General features: G+C 32.1%; 1 protein-coding gene across 4 annotated transcripts; it reads left to right on the forward strand.

The window, feature by feature from the left end:
• The first annotated feature begins 1,766 nt into the window (after window positions 1-1,766).
• On the forward strand, window positions 1,767-7,321 carry LOC116020916 (SART-1 family protein DOT2-like). Of its 4 annotated transcripts, none has more exons than XM_031261481.1 (12): window positions 1,767-1,882; window positions 3,108-3,249; window positions 3,439-3,493; window positions 4,035-4,148; window positions 4,266-4,362; window positions 4,457-4,517; window positions 4,634-4,693; window positions 4,789-5,404; window positions 5,820-6,157; window positions 6,272-6,492; window positions 6,699-6,754; window positions 6,892-7,321. In XM_031261481.1, the coding sequence occupies exons 3-11, from the start codon at window positions 3,478-3,480 to the stop codon at window positions 6,745-6,747; spliced, it is 1,572 nt and encodes a 523-aa protein (XP_031117341.1). In that variant the 5' UTR covers window positions 1,767-1,882; window positions 3,108-3,249; window positions 3,439-3,477; the 3' UTR covers window positions 6,748-6,754; window positions 6,892-7,321. The 4 variants fall into 4 exon arrangements, with proteins under 4 accessions (XP_031117341.1, XP_031117343.1, XP_031117342.1 ...); XM_031261483.1 differs by having other exon boundaries at window positions 4,038-4,148; window positions 4,235-4,362; XM_031261482.1 differs by lacking the exon at window positions 1,767-1,882 and adding an exon at window positions 1,912-2,025.
• Window positions 7,322-13,092: the final 5,771 nt, after the last annotated feature.

Here is a 13,092-nt window from a genome sequence, read left to right on the forward strand (position 1 = left end):
GCTGATTGAGTTGGCTGTTTGGGTTAGAAGGTATGATTCGTTGATAATATTAGCTGATTGTAGAAAGTTGTTTGATAAATTGGCTGTTAGCTAATAACTGTTTGGTATAATTTCTTTTCTCAAAAAGCTAATTGAAAAGGCTACTTTGAGTAGCCTTTTGAATTTTAGCATTTTAGAGTTACAAAAAGCTTATTAACCAAACAACTAATAGTAGTCAAATAAGCCAAAATTGGCTGATAGGCTGATTATTTACCAAACAGGGCCTATATAAAATTTATATATTTAGAAACTACATTAAAAGCACTATTAAACACAAAAAATCAAATTTACAAATAATTAAAAATTATTAAAGAAAATAAGCAATAAAGAAAGAGTTGGTTTGACCAATGAATAGTAAACATGACAGGTAAAATGGGACAGATGTAGTATATATTCATAAATTAACAATAATTATAAAATTGACCATGTATTTTTTTAAAATCCTTAACAATAAATAAAGTGGGCCCAATTGACGGTTGAGATTAATAGTTTTAATACTCACTGCGCTCTAACCAATTGAGGTAATAGGGACTTTGTTATAGAAATTGATTTTAGTCTAGGTTTTTGTTGTTTGCTATACTCTTAGGCAAAAACTTGTGTGAGACCGAGACGGGTCGGGTTGGGTCAGGTCAAGATGTAAATGTAACACTTATATGCACAAATGTCATACTTATATGCTCAAATGTAATACTAATCAGGAATAAAATTTTTGTTACTGGGTAAATGTAATACTTTTAAGGGAAAATACAATACTTTTACATTTCGATTTAAAAGTATTATATTTTTCCTCAAAAGTATTATATTTGCCCTTATAAGTAAGGGGCATTTGTCAACATTACTTATTATGAAAAATGTATTACTTTTTCTCTTATAAGTAACAAAAATTGTATTATTGATTAGTATTATATTTGAGCATATAAGTATGACATTTGCACATATAAGTATGACATTTGCATGGTGTTTTGACCCGACCCGACACGTCTCACAAATAAGGATCCGTGAAACGGTCTCACACAAGTGTGACCCATACTCTAAACATATCTAACACAAACTTTAAAAATAGGCTTATCCAACAAGCAAGCACATAAATTATAATTTTTCTTATAGTCGAAAGTAATTGATTAAAACCTGGATGGCATGATATTATCTAAAATAAACAAAATAAAATAAAGTTTAAAAAGGCATTTGATTTGTTTTCCTTCCAAAGAATTATCAATAAAAAACAAAAATTATATACTAAGTATTAATAATTTTATATATACTAGTATTTAATATTATATTCATTATTGAAAAAAATGTTTTTTTTTTCATCCTTCATTTTCCATCTTAATGTGGATGAAAATTATAGTCTCAATTTCATCCTCTAATTGAAACTTATCAAGTGGAGATATAGGCTCAAAAGTATGGAGGGTTCGAGTGTCGATTTGGAGTAGGGATGGCAATTTCAATCTGCTCCGCAGATATCCACCCAAATCCGTGCCGCATAAGTCGGATTTTTTGGTGATAGTGTGTGGTGGGTCGAGAATAGGTCTTAAAAAAAATGTAATGGTGTTTGCAAAAAAAAAAAAATTGATGAACATAAAATTGAGCCCAACACTAAAATAGGCCCAAACATCATTTTTTTAATTAGGTCCAGGTCTGGCCGAATTGGGCCAGACCCGGCCCCAATGCATAGTCCATCATATATAAACACCTATTTCTCCCTAGTACCCAAAGGAGTAGGTATAGAAAATTTCTTTCCATGTAAATACACACGTATCATAGTCACAACTCACAAGAGAGTCGCGGTCACCCTCTCACGCTCACGGTCAAAGGCTCAGGAAGCATCATTACCAGAATGCATGTAATCTTCTTCTTCTTGCCCCCTATAATTGTTGAGCCAACGATTTGTCTCTAAATCTTTAATTTGTGCTTTTTGCATAGAAGCCTGATTTGCAGCTTGAAATTTACACATCTGTTTGGTAATTAATAGTGGATTCCATTGAGGTTGATAAACTCCCAAAACTCTAGCTCCTTATAGTTTCCTTAGCTATAGATTTCCAATTGTTATTTATTTATGCCAACGATGAATGAATTTGAAGAAACAGCCACTCTACAGACCAAACTCTACTCATCTTGTGAATAATCTATTTCTACTTAACAAATGCCCTTAAATCCTTTTGTGTGTTTGATTTTTAATAGTTTGTGTATGTTTAATTACAAATAGTTTGTGTGCCTAATTTAGTAATATAGGAGTTATGTGTATCAGTTGGTGTGTAATTATGTGTATTCATTTCTATATAATGTTTCTTGTAAATTGTAATTATGTGTATCAGTTTAGTGTTTATACACTCCAAAATGTAATTGTTAATTTTTAGTTGGTAAAATTCAATGAGTTCACCAAATTTTAGTGTTTATTTCTTTTATGTTCTGTTAGTTTAACAATTTGTAGGTTTAAAAAGAATATTAGACTATATGAGAGACTATAGTTGTGTGTTACAACAGGTGTATGGTTCGTTTGCATTTCTATTAGCAGTGATAGAATTAAAATTTGCAAATCAGTGTTGTGGTCCATTGGTGCAACATAAATAAACTTCTAACGATTGGATAATCATCACTCAATCAAAATATAAATAAGTTTATATAAAAATGCAAATGAAATTTTACAATTAAAAGAGGTATACAAAATTGTGATTTTCAACTTACAGGTTGGGAAGTGCAGCTATCGGAATTTATGCAGCTCAAATAATTTTTGGGCATATATTGGTGTGGGTTAGAGTTTTGAGGAATGGCAAGCTTTTATCTGCACCACTCCCAAAACAAGAAACCAACAACTCCTGTTCTTTTTTTTTGCCAAATTGTAATTGTTTTTTTGGCTTGGCTGTGATTTTTCAAGATTGTAGCTTCATGATGTTTGATCTCTATGTTGTTTAATGGAATGTGTTGTCTGATATTGCTTGAAAAAATAGAAGAACCTTTTTGTTAAGTGGAATGAACTTTCAATTTCTTATTGGATGTGAAAAGCTACATTTTGAAAATATTGGCGGGTATTTAGCTTTAATTCTCACATAAAGCCTTGTGACCTCCAGGATGGAGGAAGAAAGGTTGAAGAAAAAACCAGAAGGTGTCTCTGAGGTTTTAGCATGGGTTAACAAGAGCCGCCAGATTGAGGAAAAAAGTTAGGCTGAAAAGGAGAAAGCCTTGCAGCTCTCAAAGATTTTTGAAGAGCAGGTAGATTGTTTATGTTTTCAGATATTCTTTATCTGTTGCTTATCAGTTATCAAATATAAATTAACCCCCACCCCCCCACACCCCCCACCCACCCCCCCCCCCCAACCCCCCAGACACCACATCCAAAAGAAACAAAACAGATTCATGTTAACAGCACAAGAATTAATCCTTGCATGATCAATTTTTCAGGATAGAATTGATCAAGAAAAAAGTGATGATGAGGAAGCAATGCGACGCACTACTGGTATTGCTCTCTCTCTTTCTCTTTCTTTCTCTCACTCTCTATCTTTTGTTGAAATCTTTTTCTCATTTTTAGCAAATCCATAATTTATTATATGTTACTTTTAATAAATAGGGGGATGGGAAAGGAAAATAGTTTGATGTGGTTCTTCTGTCTTGAACTCTCAATGGAATAAGATTATTACCTGTTGCAAGCATTTGTTTGAAACAGGGGCCATTTTGTCTTAGATGTGAGTAATGAACTGAAGTTCTTGACTTTCAATGAAGGGTGTATTGTGAATCTACAGGAAAAGTTAATCTTTTTTCTTTGGGTTGGTTGGTCTGAAATTTGATTTTCCTGAAATGCAGTCACTCCTTTTTATGTCTTGGTAAATTTGGTGGTTGGGTTCTCAAATGAGAACAACACTCAATATATAGTTTATTAAATGATTTAATATTGGCAGTATGCTTGCAATTTTCAGATTCAAATGTATGGGTCAATGAGATATGTGAATGAACTTTATTTGATTGGATTAGTCTAATTTTTACTATACATCCTTCAATAGAAGAGCTGAGTGGGGCAAAAATTCTTCATGGGCTTGACAAAGTACTTGAAGGAGGTTCAGTTGTCTTAACTCTCAAGGATCAGAGCATACTTTCTGGTGATGATGTAAATCAAGGTACACATTCAAGTCTTATTTTATATTTCCCCCATTTTCTTGCATATTCTGTTGAGTCTTCATCTTTTTGGAATTTGTGGATTCAGATTCTAAGGTGAGGTATATTGTATATCTCAGAGGTTGATGTGCTTGAAAATGTTGAAATTGGAGAGCAGAAGCGGAGGGACGATGCATACAAGGCTGCAAAGAAGAAAACAGGGATTTATGATCAGAGGTAAGATTTAATGTAATCGTTAATAACGTAATTAGTGATGGACCAAGGTGTTTGTTATGTTGATATTTATCTCTCTATTTTTTAATTTGTGCAGTGATGAGTTTGGTTCTGAAAAGAAAATGCTTCCACAATATGATGACCCGATGGAAGAGGAGGTTAATTTTTTTTATTTTTTTTATAATTTTTATATATATATAATTTCTAGTTACTGCTACTGATTTGCAATTTTTATTAGTAGTGTCTATTTTACTTGGCTTATTCTTAACTTTAGGGTGTGACCCTTGATGGAACTGGACGTTTTAGTGGTGGTGCAGAGAAGAAACTGGAGGAGGTAATTAATTTGTTTTTCATTTATATTGTGAATGACCCTAAGGATTGTATCAAGGAATTTGTCTGTTAATCCAAGCTCTATGTTTTAATTGCCAGCTCCGGAGAAGAATTCAGGGGGTTGCCACAAAAAACCACACTGAAGATCTCAATTCCTCTAGTAGAATATTGACAGACTATTATACTCAAGAAGAAATGCTTCAATTTAAGAAGCCGAAGAAAAACAAATCTCTAAGAAAGAAAGTGAAGCTGGACATAGATGCCCTTGAAGCAGAGGCTATTTCTACTGGACTGGGTGCTGGGGATCTTGGTACTCGGAATGATAAGACAAGGCAAGCCCTAAAGGAGGAAAAGGAGAGAGCTGAGGCTGAGATGCAAAGTAAGGCATACCAGGCTGCATATACAAAGGCTCAGGAAGCATCTAAAGCACTTCGACCTGAGCAAATTATTACCACCAAGGCAAAGGAAGATGATGCTGTATTTGATGACGATGATGAGGAGCTTCGAAAATCATTGGTAAGGGCAAGACAATTAGCTCTGAAAAAACAAGAGGCTGGTAAATTTGTAACAGAGGCCATTGCATTGCTTGCCACTTCAAATGCAAACAATTCAACTGTAGATAATAACTCCAACCCTGCAATTGGAGACTTGCAAGAAAATAAGGTTGTCTTCACAAAAATGCAAGAGTTTGTTTGGGGTCTTCAGCTTGATGAAGGTAGGTGACATGAATATAGTAATGCTCAATAGCTTTCAATATTTGACATGGCACAGTGTTTTACTCAGTTTTATCCGATACATGACTGGGTGATCTCATCTCTCTTGCATAACTTGTGTAGAACTAGATTATGAGGTTTAGGAAGATATGAAATGCTTTCCTGATGCTTCCTACCTTTATCCCCCTCCCCTGTTTTTTTTTTTTCTTCAGACACCACTTAGGATGAGAGAATTTTGAATCAATAACTTTTTCTTACTTTTAGGTGCAGCTTTCCATTCTCTCCATGGACATCTTTTGTGTGTTTTTGGTCCTTTTTAGTATGTTGGATCTATACATTTATGTAGTTTTCTTATAAAATGTTGTAGTTTTTGTAGATGTATTTTTACTGTTATCTAATTTTACTTTACTGTTTTAGATGCGAAAAAAACAGAAGCTAAAGATGTTTTCATGGAAGATGTTGCACCGAATTCTCCTGAAGCAGCAATAATTGAGGATTGTGGTTGGACAGAGGTGAAAGAAACTGAGAATAATGAACCAGCCATAGAGGAGAATGAATACGCAATACGTGAAGCTGCCGTTGGAAAGGGGTTATCTAGAGCTCTCAGGCTTCTGAAAGAACGAGGAACACTTAAGGAAACAATTGAATGGGGTGGTCGAAACATGGACAAGAAGAAAAGCAAGCTTGTTGGCATTATTGACGAGGAAGGACCCAAGGAAATACACATAGAGAGGACTGATGAGTATGGCCGAATTGTAAGTACTGTTTCATATTTCTGCATCAGTATTTTGTAATTACCTCCTATCCAATTTGTGGGTAATTAGGCATCAAGTGTCCTTAACCATACTCTTATTTTTTGGCTTTACTAGTTGACTCCAAAAGAGGCCTTCCGGTTGCTTTCGCATAAATTTCATGGAAAGCGCCCTTGCAAAATGAAACAAGAGAAACACATGCGCCAATACCAAGAAGAGCTAAAGATAAAACAAATGAAAAATTCAGACACACCATCACAATCTGTGGAGAGAATGAGGGAAGCTCAAGAAAAACTGAAGACTCCTTATCTTATTCTTAGTGGACATGCTAAACCAGGGTACATCTCTCCTTAACTGATTTATTCTGTCTCCTTGATATTTGGAAATTTCTCCCAGGTACATGCATTGCTGATATTGAATGCTATATCACTAACAGCATCTAGTAAATTTATTGGCATGGGTATATGCACTTACAATTCTTTAAAGATGTATCTTTCTTTTCTTCTTTAAAAAAATATCAATTTTGCATTTTTATTGTTGCCAGGCAAACTAGTGATCCCAGAAGTGGTTTTGCTATTGTTGAGAATGGGTGATAAAAAGGTCATTGTATTTTCAACTTATGTTTCTGTTGTCTAAACACCTATGCTCGGTGATATAATAATCTTTTCTAGTTTGTTATTCAGTCTGGATTTACTACTAGTGTTATCTCTGAGGTACAGTGTTATTTAATATCTCAGGTTGAACACATGTTGGGCATAAAAAGGAAATCTGAGCCAGGTGACTCTAACTCACAAAAGAAACCTAGAACCTGATTTGAAGTTAATGCACTCTATGCGCTGAAGGTTGAAGCAACTGGTGCTAGCACTACATTCTTGTTGAAAATCATCAATCTTGTCCCTCAAGTTTAACGGTTATAATTGACATTACAATCTTGTTGAGCATCAATGAACCAGATTCCCAATTTAACAGTAGGACTAAAAAAAGAACCTCATTAATTTTTGTCATTGCGGCCAGTCTTATTTAGCCCGGTCGTCCAAAATAGGGATATTTTGGTCGTTTTATGCTTTGGTGGTCTCCTTTGCCCTTTGCGTTGTCGACAATGAGAATAACAAACAGGGGCTTGTTAACATTCACAATTGTGCAATGCAATTTTTGGGATTTATCAAATGTGAGCAGGCAGCAAATATAGCACCAAGCGAGCAATACAAAAGTACAGAACAAAGGAAATATCGCATTCGTTAGCGTATGGATTTGATGGAAGAGGATGTGGTGACGGTGACAACGACGACGAACAGTCCCGATGACGAGACAGAATTCCACGACGCGGCCGATGAATTCCAATTCGATGATTGCTGCGACGTGTTTTCGGATACGGAACCAGAACCGACGGAAACGGATCCTAGCGGAGGCCGGAAGTGTTGATCGAAAATCAAGATTCTCATTTGCCGGCGACGAATCTCCGGCATCGACGAACGGTTTCCCGTTGTGCATCCAAGTTAGATACTCCGGATCCTAGTTTATCGATGAGTTTAGAAAACGGTTCGAATTTGAGCGAAACGAGCATGATAGTTTCCCAAGGAAATGAAGGAAAACAAGAGCAAATCCACTTTTGAAGTATGATGAACTCTCTTTCTTCTTCTGTTTTTGTGGCGGCGACACCAGTGAGGAACAAGGGAGCCTTTATTTCTCCGATGCCAACGAGGGGTCTTGCCATTCCTAGTTATATTCCATGGCTGATGGGTCTGAATTTGATATAGCGGTTTAGAACAATTTGTAAGTAAACTGTACTTGTAATTATAAAATTAACTCTAGCTAGGCTCAATCTAAATTAGTTACAAAATGTGGGTCAAAAGTGAAATTGTAAATTGTCTTTGATAATTTTCATTTACCTAAGGAGCAATCACATGTATTTAAAAAAAAAAAAAAAACACAATCTATGATATCATAAAGTCATTGTACCAACCAATATAAATAGAAATGAATTGTGATATTTTTATTATTAAATAATTATCATTCTATTTACAAACAAAAATATTAAAGTACGTACAGAATTCATATTTGAAAAGTGTTTGGCACAAAGTAGTACATTAATGACTTTTCTATTGTTATGATGCTCTTCATATATAATCACATATAACTTTATGATAAGTGTCAAAGTTGTAAATTGTACGGATGGATTTTGTCATGTAGTTAGATATTTTACACACACAAAAAAAAAAAATTAAAAAAAAAATAAGTCTAAGTTCAATTAAAATGTTTGCTTTGATACATAACTCAAATCTATACCTTAGATATATTGTGTCAACAGCAAAATTGTTAAAGTTTAACATTTTTCAGTCACCAATTTTAGTCTAGTAACAAAATTTAAACATGACGCTTAGCATCCAAATCATAAAATTATCTAAATTCTTTAAAAGAAATTTCAGTAAAATCAAAGAAGGAACTTGTTTGTCTAATGGAATATATATATATATATATATATGAACTTGTTTGTCTAATGGAATATATATATATATATATATATTAGTCATAATCAGGTGTGGCCGCCTCTTAACGTGTAGTCAGTGCGGCCACACCACTATGTATACAAATACATACCACTCAATGTTAGAAAATATACCACACAAATATGCATCATTAGGTACGCATCACCAAAAAACACACCACTAGGTATGCAAATATACACAACACAGTGTTAGAAAATGCACCATTAGGGGCATGGGAGTTATGGTGCATTATTTTGGGTGTGTGGTGTGTTTTTTGGTGTTTTTGTGTATTTTTGTGTATAATTAGTTGCACCTAGGTGCACGAATGTTAACAAGGTAAATTACTTGCACTTGTATGTGATTTTACTTACACTTTTTACTTGCAAATGTGCACCAACTACTTGCACTTATAACACATTTACTTGCACCAAAGTTCGAGTTATTTACAAAAATGCCACCGCGTCGTTTTAAAAAAATTACATTTGATTGATCTGGACACGTGAATGATTGTGGATCGTTCATATTTCTCTCTTGGGCATCCGTTCTCATTAGAGTGTGCCCATATATATATATATATATATATATATATATATATATATTTGTGATCATATGAGAACTACCATCCCCATGAGTATATGAGAAATTGAAAGCTAATATGGTGCATTAAAAAAACAGATATATGAATGAGATTAGTTGTGGAATTCAACCTTCACGTGTGCATATAAAGCATGTGTTGTGTGCATATCTCATGTTTGCACACAACACATGCTCAATATGCACACATGACTAATTATGCACACAACACATGAACCATATGCACACACGAATGTTGAATTTCCCCTAATTAATCTTATTCATAGATATGCTTTTTTAATGCACCATATTGGCTCTCATGTACTAATGGTTAATTTAAAAAGATGGTGCTCTCATGTACTAATGGTTAATTTAAAAGGATAATTATAAAATATGTTTAATTTAATAATCCTCATAGGCGCCACGGTGGCGAGGTAACCTACTGAGGAAGTGATCAACCTGCTAATTGGTATAATTGAATCGATTTGACTTGAGCGATCTAATTACACATTTTTTTTTAGTTCAATGGTCTGATTGCATTCTTTTTTAATTCAGTTTAATGGTCAATTTTAACGTTTTTTCATAAGTAAATATATTTACATCATTGTGACAACGGATATTGACTCATTTTGTGTGGACCATGTACGGTACATTACAATTTCATTAATGAGCGATTTTTATAATTAAGTATAGATTACAAATTGTGAAGGGAGTCAACACGGGATAAGTGAGAAAATGCATTTATTTGGCCTTAAAAATATCTATATATCTCATATTCTTAATGATTAAGAGAATGAATATAATACGAATTTGGATGTTGTTAAAGTATTGTACATTTAACCATTTTAATAAAAAAAAAATTTAAAAAGACAACTAAAATATTATTTATTTTTCCTTCAAATGGCTAAAATGTAGAGACTAATTCATTTAACAGTGTCACAGTGATGGTGATATTTTAGTAAATAAGTAGAATATTGAAAGAATAACAAATCTAAATTTATACCATTTATCCAAAATTACATATATTTAGACTTCTTGAATTGATTGATTCAAAATTATATTTACAAAAACGTCACTACTTATCTTATTTAAACTTATGTTCATTTTAAACTAACCCAAAATCCAATGTGATAGTAACAACAAATTACTTAGGTTATATCTTAAAACACAAATCAAATGATGTTATATAAGGTAATCATATTCACATTACTTTATTAGTTATCTTATATAATGTGAACTGAATGTCATAAATTTTTAATAATTACACTTGCATTTGTATGATCTGTATTAGGTGAGTTTCAACTAAACACATAGATATTTATAAGCGTAGTTACCACAATTATACTTCATCAATCACGCATATAGACTCTATAAGTAGTGATCTCTACGTATATATAAGTATATCAAAGACTTGATTTTGTTTATAAAATAGATCGAACTTGTACTTTTTCACAATATTCACCATGAATATACTTTTCACTCACCCAATTGAATGTAAAAAAATTGGTGAGAATGACATGGACGAAGAAATTCTGACCAAGCTTGTCTTAGGTTGTGCCAAACTTGTTCTGGATGATCCATCAATACAAAATTTTGAGATCAGAACACAGACGGTAAGTTTTCATCTTATTTTATGTATTCAAAATCATGTTACTGTTTAATTTTATTTGGGAATATCAATACCACATTTTATTGCTCAAAATATGAAGATTAAATACAAATGCTCATTTTAAAGGATCCAAATCCTTCTACTTGAATCCATTTTCTTGTATTGTTTCAAAGTATTGTTATGGATCAAAATTTGATTTATTCTATTTTATTTTTGTCTAGGGCTTTCATGGTGATGATGCTGGAACAGAGGCTTATGTATTTGAGTCTTCTATACATTTGGTAATGAACACCATTTTACTAGCAATTGTTTTTTTTTCGAATTTCCTTTTTAGTAAAATTCGATAACTCTTATTAATTTTTTTTTTTTTTTTTTTTTACATTGCTTGTTTAATTTGCTTTATTTAATTATTTCAAATATATGTAGTGGGGAGGCAGTGGAGCAAATTTGAAGTTTTGTACATAATCCGTATAATTTTTTTTTTAAAGAATAGTTGTACAGTGTTTATATTATGATGTTGTATCTTAAAAAGATATTTTTTTTTATTCAATTGTAATTTATGATGCATGAAAACCACTAAAGATATCCTCATTTTAAAAATGTTTCTTTTATAAAACTCTCTAAAACTCTTTGGAAAACATTTCTACATTAGTTTCTAATAAAATATAAGTTTTTGGAATAACTTTCAACCATTTTGAAACCAATCCACAAAAAAAGGAAAAAATAAAATTTAAGGGTCCAGATTAAAAAAAAAAAGATTTGGTGAAAAATATAAAACCCTCATTTTTTATACAATCATTTTAATATTTTATACAACTTGGCTTTAAATAATTTTTAAATCATTAATAGTACTTTTAATGTAATTTCTAAATATATAAATTTTATACACTAATAATAAACTTAATATTATGAAAAGTTAAATTAAAAATAATTTAAATTAAACCTTGTTAACCGAACCAAATACATAAAATGAGACGAAGAGAGTATTTTTTATTTGGGTCTTAAAACTTTGTTCCATTTGTATTTTTACAATTTAATTTTTTTGTAATAACTTATATTTTATTTCCTTTTTATCACAATGCATACACACAAAAATACATACATAAAAAAATATATACATACATATATAACTTGTTGATATATAGGCAAAGATATTGGAACAAGGGAAAGGAAAGAAAGATGGTGGTGGAAATTCTTAAGGAACGGGAGTTTTTCATCCTCGCAACACATATTCTCAAAACTCCCTCTGTAAAACTCATTTTGGAACTGGAGTGTTTTTAGGGATGCCACCAACCAATGACCATCAAAAGAAAAATAGTAAGTTTAATTTTTAATGCATTTTTGTTTTTTGTTTTTTTTTTTTTGGTTATTTCAAAGCCTATATTTTATGAAATAACACAGATATCGCACAGAAATTACACAAAAACTTATGAAATGATTTGCATCAAGTTATATGTTATCCATTATTAGTTAGAAGTCTAACATTTTAAATGTTTTGTTTTGTATTTTTTTTAGAGCTGAAGGAGGAGATGAAAGTGCAAACAAGTCCTCCGAAGAAGGAGGTTAAGGAAACAAAAGAGTCATTTGAGTTGTTTAATGATATCTACTTGCCATCAGAATGGCCTTACTAAGTTTAGCCTATACATCTAAATTGTAGAATGTTATGTGTTGAGGAATATTATGCAAAATAAAATATAATAATTTAATTAAAATATGATATGAAAAAATATGATAGAGTTAAGAGTTCAAACTCATTTGTATGTTGTATTGCCCTTTGAAGAACTGTTCCAAATATTGTTTGACCTAAATTTAACTCGATTAGTCACATCCCTTGATATAGTAATACCAATGTGCGTTATAATTTTTTTAAAAATCTAAATATGTAAGTACAATTACCACATTTAGTTTTATGTTCATTTTTCAATTAAAAAAAAAAAAAGAAGAAGCAATATTAGACTATATTAATGTATAAAATTATGTAATATTTTATTTACATTGGATTAGCATTGACCTTAAAATTTTAATTTTGAAAATATAAAAAGGTAAACAAATTATACTTGAATCTCTTCAAATTTGTTCAACATTTCTAAACTCCTAGATAAAATCGTATTAGCACTAGAAGATGTAGAAGTTATCTTTTCTGTATCACAGTCATTTGCCATTAAGCATTGTGAGTCGAGATCTACCGTCCTGTTGATCTTTCCACAACTAACGTTGTTCGAGCTGTTGGACTCTACTGTGACCCCCCTTCTATTCTGGCCATTAAACAG

Source organism: Ipomoea triloba, chromosome 5 (assembly GCF_003576645.1).
Source record: "Ipomoea triloba cultivar NCNSP0323 chromosome 5, ASM357664v1".
Lineage (NCBI taxonomy): Eukaryota > Viridiplantae > Streptophyta > Magnoliopsida > Solanales > Convolvulaceae > Ipomoea > Ipomoea triloba.